This window comes from Thunnus albacares, chromosome 17, assembly GCF_914725855.1.
Source record: "Thunnus albacares chromosome 17, fThuAlb1.1, whole genome shotgun sequence".
Taxonomy (NCBI): Eukaryota; Metazoa; Chordata; class Actinopteri; order Scombriformes; family Scombridae; genus Thunnus; species Thunnus albacares.
In genome coordinates, this window is record NC_058122.1 from 19,189,301 (window position 1) to 19,216,594 (window position 27,294).

General features: G+C 40.4%; 1 protein-coding gene across 2 annotated transcripts in view; it reads left to right on the plus strand.

Annotated features, from left to right (window-relative positions):
• olfm2a (olfactomedin 2a) overlaps window positions 1–27,294 on the plus strand; it is a 51,864-nt gene that overhangs the window by 19,389 nt on the left and 5,181 nt on the right. Inside the window, exons 1-5 of one of the 2 annotated variants that reach the window (XM_044330131.1) lie at window positions 2,835–3,262; window positions 13,223–13,372; window positions 22,389–22,544; window positions 24,307–24,526; window positions 25,820–25,926. In XM_044330131.1, the coding sequence (XP_044186066.1) occupies window positions 3,119–3,262; window positions 13,223–13,372; window positions 22,389–22,544; window positions 24,307–24,526; window positions 25,820–25,926 (777 nt within the window). In that variant the 5' untranslated portion in view covers window positions 2,835–3,118. Of the gene's footprint in view, window positions 1–2,834; window positions 3,263–13,222; window positions 13,373–22,388; window positions 22,545–24,306; window positions 24,527–25,819; window positions 25,927–27,294 lie in introns of those variants that run through there. The other variant, XM_044330132.1, reaches the window with a different exon arrangement.

A 27,294-nucleotide genomic window follows, 5' to 3' on the forward strand; every position in this document is an offset into this window, starting at 1 on the left:
CGCGTTTTTATTTCATAATTACAACAAGACAGTTTAGGTTATTTTGAGGTCAGAAAATAGCTATTGTGATGATTTGATTCTGAAATTGTCCTCAGGGACCTGTAAGGGTTAAGAATTGGTTTGGTGTAGGTTAACATTAAGGTAAGGTTTGGGGTTAAGTGTGTCGTTGTAGCGGTAAATGTTGTGGTGTTAGGGACAGGGGAATGCATCATGTCAAATTGGGTCCACACAACTGTACAGTGTTTTATGTGTGTGTTTACTGTCTTTGCATTTACTGTGTTATCCCACTATTGCATAATGTATTATAAAAATAGGAGTTACTGGAGAAATATTTAAGAAATAAATGTGCTGCAGCCATTAGTTTCTTGTTCCACTACCAGTAAATTATCCAGCTTACTTTCAGCACAGTGGTCACAGTCATACATTGTGTGGCTGGTTTAATCATCCAAGATGGTGATTTTCTTTTCCTCGCTTACTTTGGTATCAGTTTCTCATTGAGCTGATTATGGGAGCTTGGTGAAATACAAGGATACAAGGTTAAAGGATGCCAACATCCATGTTTAAACCTTTGCTGCCACCCTGTGATTATGATGATTACTGCATTCTGTTTAGACAGAGCATTAAAGGAAATACAAGTATGGCACTACAAAATACAGCTTTCCTCACCCACGCCAACCTTGCCAGCAAAAACCCTAAAAGTCTACTGCATTCACACAAATATGTAAATATAATTTCTTTATAAATATTTACATGTACATTAGATTTATTGATTAAATGTGTTTGTTTGGCTGTAGACATAAAGTAAAAAGTGACAGTGTAAAGAGACCCAATATTTAGATAAACAACAAATCACATGTCATAAGTAATTAGACGAAATCTGTTATAGATTCACTCGGCACCAGTCTATTTCCATCATGCCCCTGGATATTGGCATAACCATACTGACAAACCGGCAGCAGTGTGTGTACCCTGCATATATTTCACCTCACTAAAACCTCTGTTAGACATGGAACAGTGCAACTCTAAGCAATGCTGCCACATGAGCCCTTACATCTCCTTGATGCACACCAACAAAGTGACAACTACCAGTCACCAGGTTCAGTCTTGCACAACAACAATGACAAGCACTGGCCCTCACTCTGGCTGTATGTAAGACAACTTATTGGGTACAATTCCACTGGTGACCACATGGGGGCAATGTTGCTGCAAAAATAGAAGTGCTCACAGTGGCAAGACTGATGTGGGAGCCAGCAGGTGAGCTGAGGAGGGCTGACATTTTTTTGGATGGGGCTCAGAAAGCTGTCTCTCCTCATATCACTTCACAGTACAACCCACACAGAGGAGCCCATATCACTCACCCAGTGTGACTGGGTGGGGAGGGGAGACCTTCCATGGCTGACAAAATGTATAAGTCAGCAGACCAGGAAGCAGGCAAGAAAGGGAGATGACCTGGCCGTTTTGTCTGAGCAAGCCATTCTGTCATTATGCATGGCTGTTTAGGGCATAAAATGACACTGCCAGTGGCCCAGTATCTTGCCAAAAATTGTTGAGAGAAGAGCTTCAAGGATAAATTTGAGATACCCTCCAATTCCCATACCCCTTCATATTTCATTCTGTCTGGCCCATCTCTATAGAGGTGAGTAGCACATTCAGACAGCTACAATTTGAACACAAAATATATAACCCCCCCCCCCCACTCCATATCCAACGGGCCAATCTGAACTTCAGAACACGTCTGAGATCTGGTCCGAATTAAGTACAAATCAGACTTGAGGCATAGTCCCTCAGGTAAGATTACACCAAGATAGGCAGCGAAGCGAATTGTATGTATCTGACACAGGCTTGATTGTGCTGAAAGCTAAAGCCATTGGGATTACAGCAATACAACAATGGTAAAACTGTACTACCTGAAAAATAACAGTAATCCCCCTTATTCAAGAGCATGTTATAGGAGGCTTTATATATCAGTTTTACATCCATAGTCTATTGATAGCTACACTATACTCCCTCCAAACCACCAGTTTGTAATTTATGTCAATTCAATTTTCATCTAAATCTTTTACACATGCACTAATTTCAGACTACCAGCAACACATTTTTAGAGCAGACTGTCAAGATCACAGTGTGTATAACTGAATATGATGATATGGTTATGACTCAGGCAGGGTTGAGTTGGTAAGATACTGTATGTATCTGCATGCTACAGGCTGATTTAGAAGATATCATGAAGCAGAATGACAAATGAGCTGTCAGAAGCAGCCGTGTGCAGGAGCACCTCAATCTCTGCCACATTAATACCACCTGCCTATGTGTCCCTGTCACGAGCCTCTGGTCAACCTTTAATCTAACCACCCACCCCTCTATAGCCTTAGTCCTCCATCCAGTATAGACAGTGTGGTGAGGCCAATGCTACAGGACAGTCTATTGTGCCTAGGATGCCCTGGGCACACGCGTCACATAACATAGAGCACAGATCAGCCCTCTGAAATCAGTGTCTCTCTGATCTACACCTCAGAAATGTGTGCACGCACACACACCAAGTTGTGAGTCATAAAAGAACAGCCAAATGTCAGAGAAAGAGAGAGGAAAGAAAAAGAATAGATACATGCATGCAAAACAGGGCTGGCAAGAACAGAGCAGAGGCTGATTGGGAGGGGATGAGACAGAGAGGCAGCCAATGCGCAGCTCTGCATCTTGAGGAAGAGAGGGGGAGAGAGAGAGAGAGAGAGAGAGAGAGAGAGAGAGAGATAAGGGGCGAGTGAGGAAGGGAGAGAGATGGAAAAGGAGTGAGAGAGAGGGAGGGGGTGAGGCTGAGGCAGTCACTCTGAGAGGGAAGATTCCAGCGTGATGCTGCTGGATGTGAGCTGCTCTCCTCTAACTGGTCTCTGGCTGTCCCTTTGACTGAGCCAGTGGTGTGTGAGTCTGGTAACTGTGCTTCACCAGCTCTGGGGGCTCTGCTGCTGCTCGGGCTGAGGCAGAAGCTGACTGGCTGGTTCCCTGCCTAGGCTGACTGGAGCAGACTGGGGTTGACCGGAGCCGAGGTCCAGGGTAGGGCAGGGTAGGGCAGGGTAGGGCTGGCTGTAGGGCCGTTTGCACCGGGGCCCCGCAGGAAGCAAACATGAGCGTTCCCATGCTAAAGATCGGGGCAGTGCTCAGCACCATGGCCATGGTGACCAACTGGATGTCTCAGACTCTGCCCTCTCTGGTGGGACTCAACGGGACCACTATCTCCAGAGGGGGCACCTCCGAGAGGATTGTCAGCGTGCGTATGACTTTTTCTTGCAAGTGTGTGTGCACTGTATTTGTTCGTGCATGCAGAATGTACAAAAGCAAGTGAGATATTCTGACAGATGAAAGAGAGTGACACAGCAGAGGACGGGGGCGAAAGTGAAGAAATTTGAAGACACAGTCATGCGAGTTAGTGTTTACGTGTTTAACTACAGAAACAGCTCAGGCGTTTCAGATGGGGGTGGGGGGGGGGGGGGTGGAACTGCAAGAGTCTCAAGGGCTATGTTGTAGTAATAAGAGAGAGATGATGGAGGTAGACATGCATGTGAGAGCAATGTTTCAACTGAGCGTGAATGATGTACATGTTGGTGTGAGAGTCACATTAAGTATAATGAAGCTGAATTGTGGGCTTGTGACTGTGAGTGATGGTGAGAGGCAGCGGATGCAGTGTGGACGGCTGTGGTAAATCATATGTTTTTGCCAGGGTGATGGGAGGTAGGGATCTGTTCTGAGTGATGTTCGGGCTGATCCCATCTGTCAGTCACCTCCAGGGTGGGACGGATGGTTCTCAGATTCAGAGTTGATGGGGAAGACGGGGAGGTTGAGACAATATTACAGTTTCATGTATGTCTTATTCCTCCCTCGTTCTGTTTGTCTCTAAATCCTCTGAGACTTCCTCTCCTCAAATAAAACACACTGACCTCATACTGGGAGGTCATGTAGGTTTATAAAGGCTGTTGGAATTGTTTCGTGATTAAAAAGCACTTTCGGTGAAGTTTTTCTGTTAAGGTATTATGTTTGAACAAATGTCAAAGTTCTTTGTGGCGTGTGCCTGTCTGTCTCAGTGTGCTAACGGGAGGCAAGAGTGACAATGAGAAATATCAAGCTGAGGAATGAATTAGACACTTTCTTGTTTATCAGCGGTTAATGATTGCCTTTGCCTTTATCCTGAGTGTGGTTTTATTGCACCTCACCCATTAAGCAAATGCCCTGGTCTGTTAAAATGATGGAATGAAATTGAACGTCCCAAGAGATCTGTGACCATCTGGAAAGATGTGTGTGCGTGTGTATGTTTGTGTGTTTAAATATGTATTCTGAGTGTGTTTAGGCATTCTTGTCTCAAGGGTGAAGGTCCATCTGTTTGAAGAGGATTTTTATAATTCATAATAGTTCATTTAAACATCAATCTGCCACTTTATGTCTCCTTAATTTTGCAGTGATGTGTGGGGTTGAGATAATTTCGGTGCAGAAAAAGGCGCCTTAGCACAGTGTTACCATTGTGAAAATGTCAAGCGCCTTTAGCTAAAAGCCTTTGCTTTGTCTTTTCTAAAACTTGTGCATATCTTGGCAGGTCATTTTGAGTACATCATCAAAGTAAAATGATCATCTAATCTCTCTAACAATGTCAGAGTATAAGGCATGTTTGAATTATTTACAGCCTCAAACTCTATAATCCCATTGAATACCCACATTTCCCTTGGGGGGGGTATGGCCTGCATAATCCATCAATTTATTTTCTATACCCGCTTATCCTGCTCAGGGTCAAGAGGAATAAAGAATGTTGCCAGGTTTCTTTTCAGCAAACTTATTCTAATCGAGACTCATGACTGGAAGTCTTATTTTGCATTTCAAACAACTGGATATGATGAAATTATACATAGCTATGAGTGGATGTTTTCTTTGAGGCAACCCTCATTCACAACCAGTGGAGGAGGAATGCTGCAATTGAAGTTCATGTCATCAAAGTTTCATCAAAACTGATGAGCCAGTTTGATGGTGCCAGGAATTATTATAATATAACAGTCTATTGTGATGGGAAATGTCTTTGCTTTAAGACGGGAATATTCTTTCCTCATAAACAATGGTAGTGCATAAAACTTTGATGTAAAACCTTGCCTCAAAGACCCATCACTATTAATGAGACATTTCCCTGCGATGATCTAGCAGTCATGACTAACAAAATGTTTAGTGCTCTAATCAAAGACAATCTAACTACGGTCTTGTGACACTCTGGTGCTAGTATGCCAGTGGCTATTGCATGGCTGCTCCCCGCCCTGGCACCCATGCATGCTGCGTCCCACATTCTCCCAGCTCAGAGCAATTTTCAAAGTCTGCTTCACTTGTTTTCTGCGCCTGTCTTCTAACCAGCTGATCTAAGAACACAGCTGAGTGAGTTTATATGGGACTTTCTGCGATGGCACTGAACACAACACTGCCTGGATGCTTGTGCACATCTGGATAGTGCAAAACCATGTTTCTTAATGAGCGAAAGAGACCCTGGAACTCTAACACTTAACATGGGACTAGTGAGGCTATGGTCAAATCAAAATAAGCTGTAGACCTGCCAGGCTGTACAAAAAAATCTTATTTATAATCATATTATAAAAAATTCATTATTAATCTATAAACAATATTTGTATTGCACTTTTCTTTTTTTTAAATTTACACTTTATGCATTATAATATAGACAGACAAATAAAATTTAGAACAAAAAATGTACACAGATACAGAAAATAAAAAAAACATTAAAAATAATAATGTATTACACTTTTCAAAAACAGTGTTTACACTGTGCAGCACTGTTATTAGTGCTGTATGTAAAATACATCAGCAAGAAAAGAAATGGAATAGATGATATAAGTGAATTTGCTATAATTTTGCATTAATAAAATTGAGTTATTAAGTTATAGTCTGGTAGGTATAAAGACATGGATAAAAAAGTGATTTTGTAGGACTTCATAGGAACATTTTGACAGATTCAACTACATCACTGGCAGGACAGTTTCTTGGTTTAGGCTTTGACTGCAAAGGTTTAGTCCCCTTTAGTCTTTGATCTATGTTGGGACAATTAAAATCTCTAAGGTGACCCAAGGGGTTGTGAAGTGACATATGGTTTCAAAAGTTCTGAAATGCCTCACTGTGCAGTGTCTTCAATATTATGAAAATAATTTCAATGTCAAATGTATAAGCAGGTAATGTGAGGATGTCAGCACAGGTGACGTATGAAGAGTTTATTTTGATTTGTTTGTCAACAGTCTTCCAGGTAAATTCTGAAATAATTTAACAGTGTTACAAGTGCATGACGGTAGTATAAGTAGGCCATTACACGAGTGAATAATTCTCTCAGTGTGGCAAAGGATACAGGAAATGTCAGATTTTAGTGATATTTCTAAAGTGGAATACCACCCTGTGTGTTCTTTAATGATGCTCAAAGCTAAATTCAAAGAGAATAGCTATAATCTAGTAGAGTAAAAGTCATCATGAGACTGATGAATTAGCTTTAAATGTTAATCACCAAAAATAACAACTCTAATTTTATCTGCATTTAGCTGGAGTAAATTCTGAGCCATCCGGTGTAAATTGTCTGTATAATTTAGGGTTATATGGTCAGTCTTTAAATGTCACTGAGATTGGGAATGAGAAATTGAGCAATTTGGTGTGTCATCGTCATAAAAGTGAAAAGAGACATCACAGGAGCAAACAAGTTTTCTCAGTGGTATGATATATGATGAAAACAAGACTGGTCCATGACTTGAGCCCTCCTGTACTCTACAAGTTAAAGTCAAAATAGAAAGTCTTGAGATATAGAAAAACCTAAACCACTTAAGCACAGTATCTGCCTACTTGCTGATTCTCACAGTCTGGATAGCGTGTTCAGTAAATGCAGTGTTCAAGTAAAGGAGCACTAGCATATGATAGCTTATTTATAAAAGCTATAAAATGCAAGTATATGTGTGTGTACTGTACACACATATACACATACTGCAATACTGCAATACAGACAGAATATCAATGCGTGTTTGTGTGTGTGTCTGTGTGTGTGTGTGTGTGTGTTTGTGTGGTGACTCTCCCTTTGATATATTAAATAAGAAAGCTGTGAGGCAGAAGAGTGAAGAAAATATTCTCACCATCAAAAGGGAGCATGGAACAACAAATGGCAGTGTACAAAGAGCCAGAGCTCAGAATCTGATTGGGGTCACTCAGCGTCTGTCTGTCACGGTGTGGGACTGTAAACTTTATTACATCCACTGTGCAATCCAGTAAAGCAGATTGTAAAGATCGATTCTTGGCTATGGATTAAAGATTAAACGCTGCTGCAGATTTTTATTTGAGCACTTCACTTTAATGTTTTTATCATGCTGCCTTCACCCAAATCTATTTGAGTTCAGACCCTGACAGGTGTCCTCTACTGGCTGGTAATTGTGAAGCAGTGTGGATGTGAAGTAATATCATTTTAAATTGTTTTGATACATTAACTAATTATGTGATAGCCTGTGTACAAATCAGTATTGATCCCAGGCTCTATAGTTGGATTAGTAATCAGGTTTTTGACATGGTTTATTTGCCAATATGAGAGTGTAATTCCAAACAGCTGAACTTAAGCCCAAATCATTGCTTTGTCCTTCAAAAGCAATTTGATGATCTTACAATTCACACACTTCTGCAATCCATATTTTCCTCCGATGAAGCGCTGACTGTTTTCTAACAGTTTATGTAGTGTTTTCTCACTCTAGCCACCCTGCCACTCTCGCCTCCCTCTTCTATTTAGCACCAGCCGTGATACAGCTTTCTTGTACCCATCTAACAGCAGAGAGGATGCAAAATGCTTTTCACCATGGCACCTGGCATGGTGCTAACAGCCTAATCCAAAAAGTATAAAGTTGTCCCTGCTCACTTGTAAGGGCTGATCACTCGTGAGTGTCATTCTCTCTCCACCTCTCTAACTGAAGCCCTCCCCACTTCAAAAAACGCTCGACGCATCTGCCCACCCCCCTCTGTCATTCGAGTGTGATCCGGTTTTGGAATGAGTGAGCTGCAGATGGAAAGCGAGCAGGACACCACACCGGAGAGGTGGCAGTCAGGGGAGTGATGGAGTGGGAGAGAGTGAGAGGCAGTAGGGAGGAAAAAGGATGCAGCAGGGAGAGGGGCATGATGAGTTTATGAGTCATATTATTGACTGGCAACCATGCTGCGCTGATTGTGGTAATCGGTTTTCCTCGGGAGCAGGAGAGACCAGGGATTTCACTGGGAGTCTTCAATGAGTTTTATTTTAAAGGCCAGCAGCTGGTCTGTGCATTGAGGATTCACTGAATGATCATTTGAGGGATGGGAGTGCATATTTGCATGTTTATCTGTGTGTGTTCAATTCCAACAGTACCCAGTAATTTTGAAAAATGTGATCCGATTGTTTGGCCGTAGTATAGACCTGCAAGCTCTGTGTAACAGGAACAGATGTTTCTACTTTGCTGGGGCCAAGCATTCAGAGAAGTTAAAATCTGGCAGAAAACATTATTCTGCAGAGAGAGAGAGAGAGAGAAAGAGAGGGGAACAGAAAGTGAAGCTGCAGAACTTTGATAAACAAAGTCGGCATTGTTGTTATGGGATGGAAATGGAAGAAAGAGATAGATTACATCTTACTTTGTTATCTTGAATCTCTGACTGTCTCACCTTGATGCCTCCCATATTCTCAAAAGGCTTCTCTCTTTCCGTCCTTTATGGTGTTGCAGTCTCTCAGACGGTGATGGCGAGCTGAGTTCACAGTGTGGCAGACAGCTCTCTCCATATCTCAGGCCCCGTGCCTGCCTCTGCCTGTTTGCACCTTCTGCCTGCTGCTTATGAAAGTTATAATAGACTTCCCGTCATGCTCATAAAGTAGGGAGCCGTAGATTTATGACCTCATTTAGCTCTGACTTTACAGCAGCCAGCTCCAGGTTTGGTCTAATGAAATGCCAGAGGAAGTCCATCCTGCAACTCTCGACACTGATACCACCAGCTATAATGTATAATTGGATAATCCTGCTGAACTTTGTTAATGATTAACAACACAAGAGTCCTGAGCTTCTTTGCACCACAGAGAGGCGCTCAAGTAATGGCACAAGTTGATTAGTTAGTTAGTTAGCTAGTTTGCATAACGGTTGCCCCTAAACTACACAGTATGAGTGACTGGCTATACTTAATTGGGGAAATGTGATCTGTTTTGTCTGCAGTGTACAGGAAAGAAGAGAAATTTTCAGCATTTTGTGCTACTTTTTAGCTCAGTAATGACCACACCCTCTCATCTCCTCTTCCCCTCGCTCAGCAGGGATTTAACTGAAGTTGTCATTCAGCTTTGTATGTGGGCAGCATTTGAACTAAGCTAGAGGAAATTAGAGCCGTCTCTCTTTTCTCTTTTAGCCTTTCTCAAACCACAACCATTCCCTTTCTGCCTATAGGTCTATGAGTAACTCTTGCTTTTATCAGTTTTCTATAAGGAGGATGGGAGGTTGTGGCTGGAAGACATGTCAGCAGCTGATGGTCGGTTTTCAGAGGCCGAGGTGGTCAGATGTGATGTCATGGGAGCAGAGGGAACCCTGGGGTAGTGAAAAAGGTTCAAGCCAGAAATCTTAAAGAATAATTTTCACTTTTGCGAGTAAGCCTAATTGATTTTTCATCTCCCTTGCCCTCTGCGGTTTCCTGTTGTTCTCATTACTGCTGTCTACTTCCTTAATGGGCTTTTGCATGGAAGCCATGACCGTGACAGCTTCAACTCTGGCACTTACATATTGTATTTCATCCCTCACATCTAATGGGTGAATTTCTGGAACAGTGAACTGAATGCCTCCTCTTTCCTGAAACCACTGTCTGTGTCTGGGAGGAGAGGATTATCCCCTAGACTCAAAGTGCTCCCAGCTAGCCACCACTGATAGCATGATGATGATAGCACAGGTTGTGTTACGTATCATCACTACTCAAATATAACACTCTGTGGCCTAATCTGCCAAATATACAAACATATGCATATCCTGAATATAATTCTGAATGACATTAGATATTGTAGAAGCTGTTTTTCCTACACTAATGAGATATCTCGTAGGCTGTGTGAACACTATGTTAAATGAGCCAATGTCAATGACCCATTCTTCGTTGCAGAGAGGAACTTAATCATATTTACATAAATAAGCCAGTGCTCCAAAACATATAACGTGCACCCCAAGAGATCAGTTGCTTATGAGCGCTGATATATAGATCACCCTGGAACCAGCTCAGGCACAAAGCATATAGGGACATTTCCATTTAAGAATTACCTCCTCCATCCTGCTCTCTAAACTGCTGCTGTGAGAATGGGAAGTTAGCGCAGAATGGATAGGTGGGTGGTAATGAAATTGGAACTGATTCAAATAAGCTCTTAATTTCAGCCCAGCATTTATGAAATATTAATGAAGAGAGGAAAAGATGTGTTGCTGTGAAAACTCCCTGGCTTTGGAGAAGCACATGAGGAGCACAGCGTGAGTTTAAACATGTTGGAAAATCAAGAAAGCATTATGATAATGGAGTTGATGAGCCTCCAATATTACTTTGTTGAATTTTGAACTTACTGCATATTACTGCCCACTATAAAAGATATCATAAAAAAGTCAGTCTGACAACTGTGGCTTCCTTTCAAGCTGATAGCAATATGAAAAATTGATGCACACTTCTCCATCCATTCGCAAGAATCTTTTATTAACCAAAAGTGTATCTTTCTGGTGCTTAGGCAGACAACCCCCACATATAGGGATAGGAGGTATTTTTACTGAGAGCAGGAGGCTGCTCATACCCTCACAGTGGGTAATCTAAGTGGATTCTGCATTTTGAGGCAAGCTGACCTCCACCTGTTAACACCGCAGGATATGAAATGTAATGAGAAGCCAGTGTGCCCTGCTGTTGCCTCCTATCTTACACACATCCACAGTATCGCAGCAGCTATTGCATATGCTCTCCTACACTTCAGTAGGAATCATGCATTACAACTACAGGGATTTGCAAACAAACCATCTTGAGGGGTTTGTTGCAAAAAAGCATGCATTATGAAAATATGTACGCATATGCATTGTGTAAATACTGTATGTACAAACATACATATGTTCTTGCATGTACACCAGCAGATATGTAGACATGCTCACAGAACTAAATAGACTTAAAACCAGATGAGCACTCACATGCGTATGCTACAATAAATCAGAAGTCCTGACAGTGAGTGAGATACAAGCAGAGAAGCAGACAGAGGTAAAGAATCTGTCCTCCAGGCAATGGCAGAATGAAATAGACAGTCAGACAGTTGAAAGAAATTGGAAGAGGTTGGGATGTGGAGACCGCCTCTTTTTCACTTTCCTGAACTACAACTTTGGCCTCTGCAGACCTCTGTCATCTTTCCACCTAACAGCCTTTTGATGCTGGATTGCCTCAAAGAAAGAAGACTAATGATGAGAAAGGTGCTGACTGATGGAGAAAACTGTGCAAGCCATTGCATCTATGCATCAACATCAGGAATAATAGAATGATGAGTTAGCCAGAGTGCCAGTAAGTTCCACTATATGACTCATTCATGTGCACAGTAGATATTCAGTCATACTGAAATATGCTTACCAGTGTATGCATATATGGTATGAATAGAATATTGGAATAGAACATTACTTCTTGGTTCAATTAAATTTAGATGTATTAATTTAAAATTGTATGAGTCTACTTCATATAACTTGAATATAATGAAACAAATAAAATATGAAAATAATGGGACGTATAATGTCATTTTTATGGCTGACATTACAGCATATTTAAGGGCCACTCACATAACTGTAGTCTGTTTGCCACAACGCATTTAGAGTAAGTAAGATTTAAAATTCACTCATTCGGAGAGTGTGAAGGAGAAAGAGGGAAAGGCAGTAAGTGCAGGAGAGGAAAGGGAGAGTGGGGCCAAGGGATTGGCAGGAGTGACAAGATGTGACAGTGAGCACATTGGCTTGCAGGGTGGTTGCTACTTTACACTCCAATCACACAGTCCCCCTGTCCCCTAAGACATTTTAATCTGATCTCCCGACCCAAGGAGACGAGAGCACAGCACAACATTGCTAAGATGAAGGCAGGAGAGCGGCACAGAGCTGAGCCACAAGGTTTTATTTCCAGCCTTTTTCCTTCCACTTATGTGGATAGGTCTTTAATTTCATCACTAAAATGGCTGCTCCCTCTCCCATTACATTTTGCTTTATATGCTGAGTGTGTGTAGATGCAGTGTGAATGAACGAATCTCCTGGCCAGGCCTTCGCTTGTGTACGTGTGTCTGTGCTTGCAAGCGCTCAGCACTACTTTTGATTGGATTAGTCAGAGAGAGACATCCATCCTTTCAGTCTCACCCCTCCTCCACTGGTAACAGGCTGAATTATCGATCTCGAACAGCTCCATTTCCTCTCTGTGTCCAAACTTATTAGATGCTCTGCTTTCACGCGGCTTGGCCTGATCCATCCTTCTTCCTTCTTTCTTTGAAATCTCCATTTTCCTCCGATTTGTGTTTGTCTTTCTCCATCCACCATCAAGCTCTCACTCTATCTCTGTCATGCCGTTGTGTTTTTCATCCCTTTGTGTATTTCCCACCAATGTTCTTGTCTTATCTTAATTCGCAAGCATTTCTGTGTATTGTCTCTCTCTTCTATCTTCTATCTGACTCTATCTTCCATCTCTCTCTCATGGTGTCTTTACTGCTGTGAACACCACCTCTGTCAATCTCTGGCTTCTCTTCCTCTCTCTCTGTTGCTCTCCAGCTAATGCTAAAATTAGACTGCAAGTGATTTTGAATAGTTGGAGGGATCAATTGCCATTAATTGCCTTTGGGGAAGAGTAACTTTTGACAGGGTTGCAAGAGAGAAAGAGAATGCCGTGGAGAAATTATGACTCTGCAGCTAACTTACGGTGACAGAATGGGCGCAACTAATCATGATATGGAATGTATTAAAGTCTTTTTTTTTTCTTCCAAACACTTTCTACAACACTTTGAAGAATTGGATAAATGTATTAGTTTAGAAATGTTTTATAAGGGTGGAACACTTTTCAGATTACTGTTGATAGATGCTGGCAGAATAAAATATCTTGTCTGCCCTCATGCATTTTGAAAGGCCTGCTTGGTAGCAGCATAGATAACAACAGCAGACAGAAGCAACTAGTTTCTTTGCTTGGTCTAAGATATATGTCTATGTTTCTGCAGGCTCTGTACCCGAGCCCGGAGGAGGGCTGGCAGATCTACAGCTCGGCACAGGACGCAGATGGGAAGTGTATCTGTACCGTGGTCGCACCAGCCCAGAACATGTGTAACCGCGACCCACGCAGCAGACAACTTCGCCAGCTCATGGAGAAGGTGACAGCTGTCAATAATACACTCACTTCGAGGCTGTTAACCACGCAGACACACAAACATTAACGACACTACATTGCGCTCGATCGTGTCTGGCGCCGTCTGTCACATACAAGCTGCTGAAGTGAACAGTCTTACTTTATCTCACAGTTGATCAGTAATGCAGATGAACGTAAAATCAGAAGATTATCGCCATTACTTGTTGAACTATTCTTTTTTCTGAGCTTTTTAGAGCTGGTGAAAGTGAAATAAGCATGAATAACCTTAATAAGAGAAACGTCCTAAACATACCCATGAAATTGAATTCATTGAGCCTTGGCTTTATAATGTTGTTTTTTTTTTAACAATATAAATCCATTAGAGAAAAATTAAGAAAATGAAGTTTTACAAATCAGTGAAGCTAGCAAATGCTTTGTTTACATAATTTACATAGTAAATGCTTCTCAAACAGTTACACTAATCTATCTATTTACTCAGACTTGGTCTCATTCTGTATTTTTCTGTGTGAAAAATATCAGTTAACACTCTTTTTTTGTGCATACTAATGTATGACAAGCCAACACAAGTCGTCACACATACCAAAGCTTGACCAGGACCCCTTGGCATCACTTTTTAATGCATTGGGTACCCCTTTAACGTAATTTTTCAACATGCAGTGTCACAGCAGTCACTGTTAAAAATAATTATGTTTTATGGTATGACAATGCTGTTGTTAAGGTCTGGTTAAGTTTAGGCACAATAACCACTTGGTTAGGGTTAGGGAAAGGTCATGTTTTGGGTCAAAAACTGTCCCGACCCACGGTTAAAAACTGCGGTTGGAAAGGAGAAACAAACAGTGGTCTCCTGCAGCAAAGTCCCATTTCGAAGCGGCTCAAATGCGGCCGAGAAATGCAGCCTCCTTCTCAGAAATTTGAAAGATCTGACGCATAGATCCTTTGCAGCCCAACCTATCCCAGAATGCATTTTGCACCAATCTGCAGTGATGTGGCAGAGATTTTGAGCCAGGCTAAGGTATTTTTTAATTTTTGCTACATTGTTAGAGTATTTATATGTGACTTTATTAAGCTTTAATATTTTTTCAGCCAAGAAAGTAACCATTTAGATTCCCAATATGTGGTCAAATTATCCAAATAACACCTATTTGGAAATTTGCTCTGACATTTTCGGACATGTTAGGAGCCGCTGGCCAAGTGGCTCCTGAGATGATCAGCCAGTCAACATCCGTCATCATCCTGGGGCGATCGTGATGCGATGAATTGATCTGTGCAGCTCTTTGGTGATTTGCCGCTGGCTCTAATGTCTCCGTAGCATTTTGATTTGTGATATAATCTGAATGTAAAGTGAAGCTCCATGTTCATGTATTATTTTATTAAGCTACATAATAGTTTGGATTATAGCTACATTACAGACTGAATAACATAATTTACTGCATTTCTCTGTCAATGAAGTTGTTTTTTGTGAGAAAAAAGTGTTAGTGGAGCTTTGAGTTGAGTTTTTTTTTTTTCAACATTACAGTTAAGTAGTTGTGTTGAAGCTGAGCTGGTGCTGTCAGCAAGTACGCTGCTGTTCCAATTGCAGAATGACCGTACTGCATCCTCCTGTCCTCGGAAGCCAAAGCAACTAAATAGAAAGAGAGAGAGAGGATGAACTTCATCAGCTCATGAAGGAAGACATGAGATTGCAGAAATGCAGAGGAGAGCAGAAAGAGAATGGACAGGTTCCTCTCTCTACATGAGAGATTAGTTGAAAAATAACAAAAAACAACCATAAACAACATAAATAAAGTACATAAGAAATGGAATAACAGGGTGTCTGCAGGTCCTTCAAAAGTCTTGAATTCAATTTTATAAATATTAGGCCTTAGAAAATGTGTTTATGTATATTTTGGTTCAGCTGAGCAGGGAGTCTCTGGTGGTGCTGCGGGACTTGGATGGGCTGTCACAATAATAAAATTAAAATTTCTGGCTCCATTTCTACTAGCTGTGTCCCAATTGTCATCTGCAGCTGTCAAGGTTGCTAGGTGACAGGAGCAGCACTTCGTGACGCAAGGGTAAGGGCGGGAGCAGCCAGTGACGCAAATAGGAAATCCTCCGTAGACACCGCCGTCCGCCATCTCATTTAACAACGCTCGGTTTGGCCTTCGTGGACTATGAAGGACACGCCTTTGTAGACCGCGTCCTTCGAAGGATGCAGCCCCTAAATTGAGACACAGCTCGTTTCAGACGTTGTGGGAGTTCTGTAGACGTCTCTCAGACTGCCGTGCACGTTGAAAATGATGCTAAAGGGGTACCCAGGGTGTTAAAAAGTGACGCCAAGGGGTCCTGACCAAGCTTCAGTAGGTGATGAATTAGGAGTGAGAACAGGCTGGACAGACAAGCATATAAATGTAATATCATTGAAAAACATGCACACACACAAAACCCTCAAGCATGCTACACTGTTGCAGCAACCAGACAATAAATCTGTGTATTATTTACATGAAGTAAAGTGTTATTGACCTACAGTGCAGTGTAAGCAAATGTAATTTCCTGCACGCACGCACACACACACACACACACACACACACATACACACATAGATCAGGGGTGAAAGAGGACTTCTGCTCACAAGTGATCCACAGCTGCTTTGTGACTCTCAAGATGTGTAACTGCACGATGGGTGGTTTACAGGCAGCATCTCTCCGTTCTTATCCACCTGTCTCTTACAAACTAAATGATAGAAACTTGAGATATAATGTTAAATAACTTTCATTTGCCTGAAGCTGTTGTTCTCACCTCTGCAACACATTGACAGCAGAGTTGTTTTTAGAGGACACTCAAAAACCAGCAAATGAGTGAATAAGAGTGGATCTGAAGTGCAGGTGACAGTCTGGAAACAGAGAAGGAGAAAAGAGCAGGTAAAACAGGAGGGGCTGACATTGACGTGGTCTTGTGAGGAGAGATGGTGGTAAATTGAGATGCTGAATAGGCTCTGAGGCCCTGATGGATCAATGAGACACCTGAATTCACATATTGCATCCATTCTCATTGCAGTTTGGCTTTTCCCCTGACAGTTTCTGTCTGCTGCTGTTCATACAGACAAAATCCACACTCATACACGCTTTAGAAGAAGCGTAATCCAACAAAGAAGGCATATTCTGGTGGAGAAAGAGAGTTTGATAGAGATATTCAGAGAAAGTGGTTGTGCTCACCTTCAGTAGGTACTGTGTGTGTGTGTGTGTGTGTCTATATGCACTGTCTGTCTTTATAAGAATTTGTGTGTATATGTGTAAAGAATACTGTGTCTGCATGTTTTTAAGCACACAGACTCCAAAATACAGCACATACTGTACAGTGTGTTACATGTTTATGAGGGATATGTTTTGTGTTTATTTTCCAGTTATTGTTAGTGCTGCTAATATAGCTCATAGGGAGTAAGGTTGTAGATTAAATGAAAGTTGAAGTCCACCAATCTGCATGTGGTGTCCTCATTTCCAGATAAATACGAAAACATCATCTCCTGTCCAATATATTTTTGGCTCATTTGTATTCAAATATATGTCTGGAAATGTATTAATGTTTATTTTGACAAGTAAAAACTGATAACTGATTTTTAAAAATCTATAACACAAAAATCTACATGGAAATTAGATTTTAAAAATACATTTTGCAGGGCAGTGTAGCCATTAATTGTTTTTTAACATATTTTGAGGCAGCTGCTCATTTGTATTTTTCTGCCCATTTTTCTCCTCACCTTCTGTTACCAGCAAGATTTTCTGAGCTGTCGACATTGCCACGGGATCTTGTTTACTATAACTGTTGTGAACAGTGTCTTTTTGCTAAGAGAAAACTACTTTGGGTGAAGATATACAATACAGGTGAAAATCATGTTAAACCTGAGTGCTTCTTTTTTTAAGATGTAGGTGTTTTTCAGTGAAAATCAGTAAAACTTGACGATGATGAGCCCTAAATATAGAGCTATCTATTAAAATTTGCTGCTTTTGTGAAGCTTACAATGTTAACTATTTAAGTCAATGTCAGAAAGGTCTAGATTAAAAGTGCTAAATTTTGAGGCAGCAGTTTTTGTTGTTGCAGTGTTTTGCATGTCACCCCTTACACTAAAACAATATCACTAAATAAGGCTTCAGAAGTTACCACACAATGAAATCATAACCGCTCTGATACTGTCTCAACAGAGAAGAAATATTTTGCAAACATATTATCTATTTCAGGACTGTATTGGATTGGTGTGTGGGTGTTCATGTTATCTTGTCTACCCTCTGTACATGTACACTGCTTGTAAGACACCAGTTTTCAGAGCCAAGCGTTTCTGTCTAATACAGTCGACAGCCCAGCCTAATGAGGACACCTGAGGTCAGCACTATTTGAGCTGCACACAAGAGAAAGCCACAAGTTAAATGACTTTGTGTGAGCCTGTGTGTGTGTGTGTGAGCACATAATAGCATTATGCCCACTAAGACTTCTTTATTTGACTCCAGAACATGTGGAGGAATTATTTGAGCGGACCAGAGCCACAATTAAAAATTTTATGAGTCAGCCAGAGCTCATAATTATATAGAAATAAATTATCAGAGGAGCTAAACACAGTGCTACAATGTAGAATAATAACACAAAAATGACATGACCCTTCCTTGGAGAACAATTAATGGTATCCTCAACAAAATAAATAAATAGAAGCAGTTAACTAATGAATTTAGGGTTGATGAGATCTTATCACTGATCCACAATTAATTGCCAATAATTTTACTAGCTTGTTCTCAGAAGTTGGTCCAACTCTGGCCTCCAAGATTTCAGCTAGCGACCATGGTCCTCTTCAGTTTATGAACTTTCCAATCAAAAAGTCAATCAATCTAAAAGATATTTCTCCAGGTTATGATAGCACTGACAGTAAACTACTGATATCCATCCATGAGTACATTGTGAAACCTCTGTCTCACATTTTCAATCTTTCATTGGGAAAGGGAATTGTTCCTCTTGAACTAGAAATAGATTATTCCTTTTTATAAAGATGATGACCCAGCTGTCTTCAACCATCATAGACCCATCTCCATCCTGCCTACTATTTCAAAAGTACTTGAAAAGCTCATCTATCAAAGATTAATCAAACATCTTAATAAGTACAATATTATATATAAACATCAGTATGGGTTTAGAAAGAGACATTCAATATATATTGCGCTTACACACCTAATTAATGAAATATACAAAGCTAGAGATAGAAAGGAAAACACTTTAGGTATTTTTTAGACTTATCAAAGGCATTTGACACAGTCAATCACCATATTCTTCTTTAGAAGCTTTCACATCTTGGAGTAAAAAACACTGTACTGCTCTGGTTCACCAGTTACCCTAAAAGACAGACAGCAGTTTTTATCCTATAATAAAATCAATTCTCTTCTTCCCATATTCGGCGGCATACCACAAGGCTCAATTCTTGGGCCCTTGTTATTTTTGATATATATTAATGACTCCTGCAATGTCTCAGACAAGCTGTCTAAAATTTTATTTGCAGATGACACAAGTGTCTTCTATTTACATAAAGATCCTGACACCATCATTAAGGTTTTAAATGAAGAACTTAGTAAACTGTCTATTTGGTTTAAGTCTAACAAACTATCACTTAAGGTTTAAAAAGAAGCTTCATCTTTTTTGGTCTTAAATCAGGGATTTTTAATTCATCGTGTAAAATTGTAATCAATGACATCAACATAACTAATGTGCGTTCTACATGATTCCTAGGCAATCATGTAGAGTACTAGGCAAAATCCATCACTTGATCAATACTGAGGTAGCCACTATGTTATATTATTCTATGGTTTATCCATATATTAATTATTGTAATATAGCTTGGGCTAGTACTCATCAAACTTGAGCCCATATACTGTCTTCAGAAATGAGCTTTAAAAATAATAGGTTGTGTACATTGAAGAAATTCCTCTCCGCTTGTATTTCTTCATTTAGGTGTCCTCGGTGTTTATCAAGTGAACCTTCTCCAGATTGGTAAATTTGTTCATAGTTCCTTAAAAAGTAAAACATATTTGCATACAACTATCAATTCTATAATTACTCCACACATACCTCTTGTCTCCTTAGACCCCACCATACCTGTACTTCCCAATCTCAGTTTAGTATATTCCACCAAGGGTCCAAAATATGGAATTCTCTGCCATTACATTTTTAAAATTTGTCTTCACAGCAGTTCAAAAGAGCCTTGAAATCACTACTCTTAATCAACCAATATTTTCCATATGGGCTGCCTATAAAAGTTGGGTCCAACCAATATTTTCCTTGTCATACAAGTCCAAAGGCCTATTATGAATATGTTTTTTTCTTTTCATTATTTGTGTTTATATTTTTCTTTATCTTTCTTGTCTTATGAAAACTCTAAGTCATATCTGTTAATGATAGTGCTTCTATATACGTGCATGTATTATGAATTAGTATTCTTGATATGAGTGTGTGTGTGTGTGTGTGTGTGTGTGTGTGAGTGTGAGTGTGTGTATGTGTATGTGTATGTGTATGTGTCATATGACTATGACTGATTCATTGTACTTGTGTAATAGATGGGTGTTTATGGAAAATATTTTTGTTAAGTGCTATGTTAACTACGTCTCTGTTTTTACTATGTATGTATGCACTTATTAATAGATACAATCAAATTGTGTATTCTACATCACTGTAATTATTTCCTGTAATATGTTGCCTGGAGAATGCCACTTTTCAACCCCCTGGAGGGATTTTAAGCAATATTCTTTCACATTCCCTTGCAAATTATATATTATATCTTTTTTTTAAAATTTTATATGTGTAAATAAAGAAACAAAATGAAACAAAGGCTCTCCCTCACACAAAAAGTCAAAACTGCCATCTGTTCTAAGAATCTAAAGTAGCCTTGTGCAAAAACCTCTTTTCATCTTTCTGCGAAGCCCAACAAAATGCCATCCAAAGCAGAACTGACCCCAAAGGTGGTGTGAGATTGCTCACTATGCAGACTTTTGAACACCTCATCCCCCTTTGACCTCTCTGTGCAACTGACTGAGTTGAGATGAGATAAAATTAGATGGGAGGGCACAGTCAGGCATGTGCATGTAAAAGCATGCATACACACAAACACACTTTTCAGATTCGGGACACAGTGAGTCATTACAGTGGACATGAGGCAGACACAACTGCGCCTGATTGGATTCTGATGAGTGTGAGGGTGTGGAGCATTTTATGTGGCCAGAAGAAAGCGTGAAATGACTTGTGTGTGTGTATGTGTGTATGTGGATCAGTTACCATAGCTCAGAGGATGGAAGATCCCAACTGCCATCACAGCCCAGGAGGATGGTGACAGTGCATTTGTTTAGCATCCAGGCTGGTGAAAATTTTTTACTCTTTCTCATTCCTCCAACTATTCCATCTGTACTGGTGTCTAATATGTTTTATTTGGAGAAGAAATTTTTTTCTGACCAAATATTCCCCGGCCAGTTCATGAGGCACGTGGGAGAAGAGTTGGGTGTAGAAAACAGTAGGCTGGACACAAAGTAATTGAGTGGGCTGCCAGAGAGTAGGCAAGCTAAGCATTTGGTGCAAAACAGACTTCATGCCAAATGCTGACCTTTGAAAGTTGGGACCGTTTTTGTTTTTGTTAGGAGTTATTTGAATAAATATCTTCTGTGTGCTTGGAGTTTCAGTCGCGCGTGTCTGTGTGGGTGGGTGTCTGTTTGTGTGGATAGTTGGACATATGTACGTGTGCGTCTCCTACATGCACCACAGACCTGAAACATTTGTCAATGTTATGATGATTTCTGGCCAGTTCAGTGCAACGTGCAGGAGATGTGGGGGTGTATGAAACAGTAGGCTGGTTATGCAGCAATAGAGTGGGCTGTCAAAGAGTGAGCAAGCTGAGTACTTAGTAAAAATTAAACATAGTGCAAAGCTGAGTCCTTTGAGAATTGAGATTCAATAAACATCAACTTGACAGCATTTATGCTCTTCTATGAGATTTATTCTGTTTGCATTACATTTTGTATGTATCCATTAACTTGTGTGCACTGTCATAATGGCACTAGGCACTCTACACTTCTGTTTTGTGGAAAAAAGGATAGTTATATGCTGACTGTCCATCTAAGTGGAACCTGATGACTTCTATTGTGTATTTTTATGTATTACCTCGGTAGATTCTGAACAACTATGTTGCTTTTTAAACATACCAACCCTTCTTGTTTACTCTAATTATTTTTTCCTTCTTCTTTGCTTTGTTTTTATCGTTGTCTGTTTGCTTTCTGTTTTGTGTACATTTTATATTTTATTTTAAGTGTGTTTTATATGACTCATACATGTCTTCCATAGTATACAGAACATACTGACCAAGACATCCACACATGTGGGCATCTGAGAGTTTTCAATATACCAGACCGGCATTTGTGGAAAACCAAAACGAACACTGGAAGTCTTGGAGGCTCCAGTCAGCTTCTAACCTTGGACCCTCTTTTTGTGAGGTCACAGCACTGATCCATTGATCAGCTCCATTGATCCATGGAGTGGACACTGAATGAGATGTGACAAGTTGTCTTTCATTATAGCATAGAACTGAAGATGCCAACCAAGGGCTGCAACTAAAAATCATTTTCATTATTGATGAATCAACTGATTTTCTCAGTTGATCAATTAATTGTTTGTGGACTGTAAGCAAATAGAAAGAGATGCCCATTTCTCAAAGTCCAAGAGGTTGTCGTATTTTGTTTTTCACTTTTTTGAGATTTTTTGTCTCTTACTGAAACAGTTTATTGATTAAATAGTTGCAGATTACTTTTCTGTCAACTGACTAATCGATTAATCGACAAATCATTTCAGCTCTAGTGGCAAGCTAGAGCTGCATGATGAGGAATGGATGATTGTGAAAAATCTATTTCTTTAAGATTAACATTTATAAACTGAATTCTTGTGTGCCCGTGTGTGTGTGTGTGTGTGTGTGTGTGTCTCCTGGGGATTCGGTGGTGTCTGTATGTGTCTGTGTGTGTGTGTGTGTGTCACAGGTTCAGAACATTAGCCAGTCAATGGAGGTGCTGGACCTGCGGACGTACAGAGATCTACAGTACGTAAGGAACACTGAGGGTCTCATGAAAGTGGTGGATGGAAAGCTGAAGGTGGCCTCTGAAAATCCCCGCAGTCTCAATCCAAAGGGCTTTCAGGTAATTGGCCGTCTGTCACTTCCAGTACAGTGCGTATTTGTGTTATTGTCAAGTGAATTCAGATACTATTAGATGTTGCACTGCGCTCCATGGGTACACAAACTTTGCCAGATGCATTCCAATTTCATTTGTTCTTGACAGACGACACAATTCTGTATGATTCTCTATAGTCTGCTGCATATGCACACAAATTTAATTCCAAACCTTTCTCTGAGTCACTAAGTCATGTGCAGAGGAAATTTGAGCAAATTCACATGCTCCTGAATTATTAAACTCCTGGACCTAGATGAAGAGTGATTTTTCTGTATTCCTCTCTTTATATCCTTACCTCTCTCTCTCTCTCTCTCTCTTCACTCAGGCCCTCATCCAATATACTTAACATTCTGGTGTCTGCTCTTAGATAACAGGCACATATATTCACATTTATCTCTACCTTATCTCTCTACAAGCTATGGCTCAGCTGCCATTATCAGTGGGCCTTTTTGTCTTCCTGTCAGCTGGCTGTCTTGCCCAGGCTTTCTCCACATTTCTCACACTCTTACAGATATTAGATGGACCATAAAATAGTTTGATTAAAAGATGCCTTGATAAATGTTAAGTGTGCTTTACCATTGGGACCTTGCCTCAGCACAGGGACAAGCATGAATGGCTGTGCTTTGCTTTCAGTGTGTTTTATGAAAGCCATTCCAATGGAGGTAATGAAGATGTTTGTGAAATTAGCCAATTCATCAGTAAAGCCTGAGATGACAAAACATATGCAGAATGGTAAGCATTACATCCCAGAACTTGTCTGAATGCAAATCTACAATCCAATAAAAAAAAGTCTTTAAAAGAAAGCTGGATTTGACCAGAGCAGGTTGGCTGATGAATGCGTGCAGCTCAAAGTTGCCGATGGCAGAGCATGGGAGATTAACGACACTGAATTTTCGTGGCTTGAAAAGGAGAAAATGAGATTTATGATGTGGCGCCACAGGGCTGAGAGCTGCTCCATCACTAGATTTACGATAAACCTTAACAAGGAGGAAACAGCCCCTCCTGTGGCGGCCACACTTTATTGATACACCTATTTCTCTCTTAAGCTTTCTACCTTCCAAGCAGGCAGCCTGGCTTTCCTGCTGCTTCCTGCACCCCTACCTAAGGACACATTGTTCTTTTCATTTTTAAATACCTGATGAGTCACAGACCAAATTTACACACAGCGGGACCATGCTCTTTACTGTAGGTGAAAATGTAATCACCTGAAACAGCTCAGACAAACAAGCGTGCATTTGGATGAATTTGAAATGTAAATTCAGTGGCTTTCTATTCCACACATAGCATCAATGTGCATAAGAAAAAAAAAACAAACAATTGACAGTAGCTTTGCTTTATGCTTAATTGAGGAAGTGATGTACACAGTCATTTATAATAAAGCCCAGGAAGGAAAATCCAATTTCATGTGTATACCAGAAGTCAGGAATATACTTAATCGCAGTACATTATACTTTGCCGCAGTTCTACTGTGAGTCACATGATAGATTCATGTGCTATTAGGGTCAAACAGATGAACCAGCATCCATCTACGATATGAGCTCCTGATTGAGAGATGAGCTATGAATTAGAAGGAACAGTTGAAGATTGAAGGTGTAGTTGCTCTGCACACAATCCCCTGCACTGACTAGCATGGTCGACCTCATTCCCTGTCTTCTTTATTCTCCCAGGATTTAATCTTCTCGACTCCCTTTGCTTTTCCGTGTCTCTTTCTCTGCGATGACTATCTTAGGAGTTGAAAGACAAGGTGACCCAGCTGCTCCCCCTGCTGCCGGTGCTGGAACAGTACAAAGCCGATGCCAAGATGATCTTGCGTCTACGAGAGGAGGTGAGGAATCTGTCCTTGGTGCTGATGGCCATCCAAGAAGAGATGGGGGCTTACGATTATGAGGAACTGCGCCAGAGAGTCCTGCTGCTGGAGACCAGGCTCCACTCCTGCATGCAGAAACTAGGTATAAAATATATGCAAATGGTTATGGGTGGGTGTGTGGGTGGTCATTGAATGTTTAATCTGAAATTCGTTGTCAAATATCATTACAGCACTTAGCCAATTAGAGGTTTAACCACAACAATGCAGAAATAAATTATTGACTAAATTAAGATCACTGATGGTCAAAGTTCTGGTGTACATTGTCAACATTTCCACTTTGCTCAGTGCTTGAATTATCTGCATAACTTAAGAAAAATTGGCCTAGAAAGCCTGAATGAATAATTGATTGTGCTCTCGTGTAATGTGTTAGGTTAAACTGATGATTTTACAAAATCCCTCATACATAAACCAATGACTTAACAGAAAAAGACTGCAGTTATGAATGTAGCCTTTAGGTCATTAGTGTCTTCTTACTGTCTTCCATTGGGTTTGAGCAGAGGACCACTACATTAGAGTGGATATATATGTACTTTCTCATTCAAGGGAATGGGAAGGTGTATATACTGTATATTTCCAGATAGCTTCTACAAATTGTTGTAAAAAAAATGTACAGAATAAAATACACATTAGTGGCAATATCGTTCAATGAATAGTTTAATCAATTTTTCTATATCACATATTAAAATGCAATACAATGTGCTTAGTGAAGAGCCACAATTGAAAACAGAAAGAACAAAGGTCATTGTACAAAACACTCATCTAGTCATAGGAAATACTGTATGTAATAAAAGCTCTTTATATTTTTTTGGTGTTCATTTGTATTAGCTCTTAATGATGAGACTTCTCAAAACTTTTGCTGCTTAAAATAGTTGAAAGCTAAATCAAAATAATTTTCAGGGATATGAAATGATTCTGATCCAATGCTATCGAACCTCAAACATGCTTTATCTCCCTCTGACTTGTAGTGGATACAATTACACCTTTTGCACCCCTGTAAAATTGCAAATGGTGGCATTCATCAATAAACCCATCTACATCCTTTTTGCAATATTTATGACTGTGGTCATGCTAAAATCTCCCAGTTTTAGGACTATACTGTATATGTGAGTGTCATCTGAAAGTGAAAAGATTATATAATTTTTACAGATAATGTTAAATGGAAACCTTAAATTGCAAAAAAATGAATATATATGGGGCTTAAAACCAAGCCTAGTGGAACACCATGTTTCAGATGAGCTGTAAGTGGACGTACTTAGCACAAAATATAGGATCCTAGTAAAATGACATTCTGTGTGTCAGTGTCACAGTGTGTATATGTTCATGTACACATGCATAAATCTGTATGCCTTCTTGCTTCTTTCTCGTTGACCTCTAGGCTGTGGGAAGCTCACTGGTGTCAGTAATCCCATCACAGTACGTGCATCAGGGTCAAGGTTCGGCTCCTGGATGACAGATACCATGATCCCCAGCTCAGACAACAGAGTAAGGCTCTTAATCCCTTCTACTCACTTTGTAGTCCAACAAACACAGAGGATAAAGTAGAACCAAAGTCATTGTCAAAAACAGGCCTAACTCTGTCAGTTGCTCAGTGGAAAAATATCCCTCACAGAAACACTGTCATGATACTTCAGTGACTGATTCACTGTTTTGCCTGAGTAGGACTTCTTCTGAGCTCTGGAGGAGGAGAGAAAGAGAGAGAGAAATGAGATGCAAAACTGAGTCACTGATGGATAGCATCTCTTTCCCTCCTCCCTGTCTCCTTCTGTCACTGCAACTCCAGCTGATTAATCACTTCATCATCAGTGGAGAAATGAATGAGTTGTTTGGGCAAAAGTTTTCTAAATCACCTAGGTAATTACCAGGAGTGTGCTGAGACGCTCTGGACGCAGATGATATAGTAATGGCTTCGGCTGATTAGAGATGACATGTCGTTTCGCATGGGTAGGCACATGGTAAAGAGCAGCGAAAAAGAGACACAAGGGATAAGAGAAGGAAGGGGGATTGGCAGAGCCTAGTGAATGGAGGGAGTGGTGGCAGTGGAATAGTTGATTATTAGCCATCTGAAGGGGAGAATGGAAACTGATGAAGTTTAAGAGGAAATATGAGAGTGGCCTTTTTCATCTCCACCCTGAATCATAGCAGGCTAAATAGATATTGTCGACAGAAAAGGTCATTTTCGTTGATTGAATGCCTTGATCTTTGTCTTTAATCACCTGACATGCTGAGATCACATTATAATCTAGGTCAATAACTGATTGTATTAATAGCCAGATACATCAGCAATATTGTATAAACACCCGCACCAATCATGATAATCATATTTGGGAAACATTGTCGCTGAGGAGCCAAACAGCAAAACAGACCAGCAAAAAAAAAAAAGCTTGGTCTTAATGTGCTAAAGCATTGGCCTGGCTCAGCTCCTGCCTCCTGCTCAGCTCTAGGGACTCATTTAGCAGGCAGAGGAGAAACAATGCTTAATGCTCTATAATCTCCCCTTCTCCATAATTCAGCTCCTGTACCTCGCTACCCCAAGCTCCTCCTATACCCTTCTTCCTCCCCCACTGGAATTGTTATTGAAGAAAAGTGCCCATTTTACACCTGGGAAGGCGACGAGAACAGGAAAAGAGAGAAAGGGGAGAAAAAAACGATGGGTGGAGCATCAGAAGAATGAGAGCTACATTTTAGGAAAGCCCTCCTTGATATGTTAAGGACAAAATAAATATCTAAGCCAACTGCAGTTTAATTGAATCAATTAAACGCTGAACTGTGCCTCGGCAGACACACTGAGGGAATGAGATGGGAGATGCAGCCAGAGAGAGGCCATGTCAGTGGAGTGATCCGCTGAGAGTG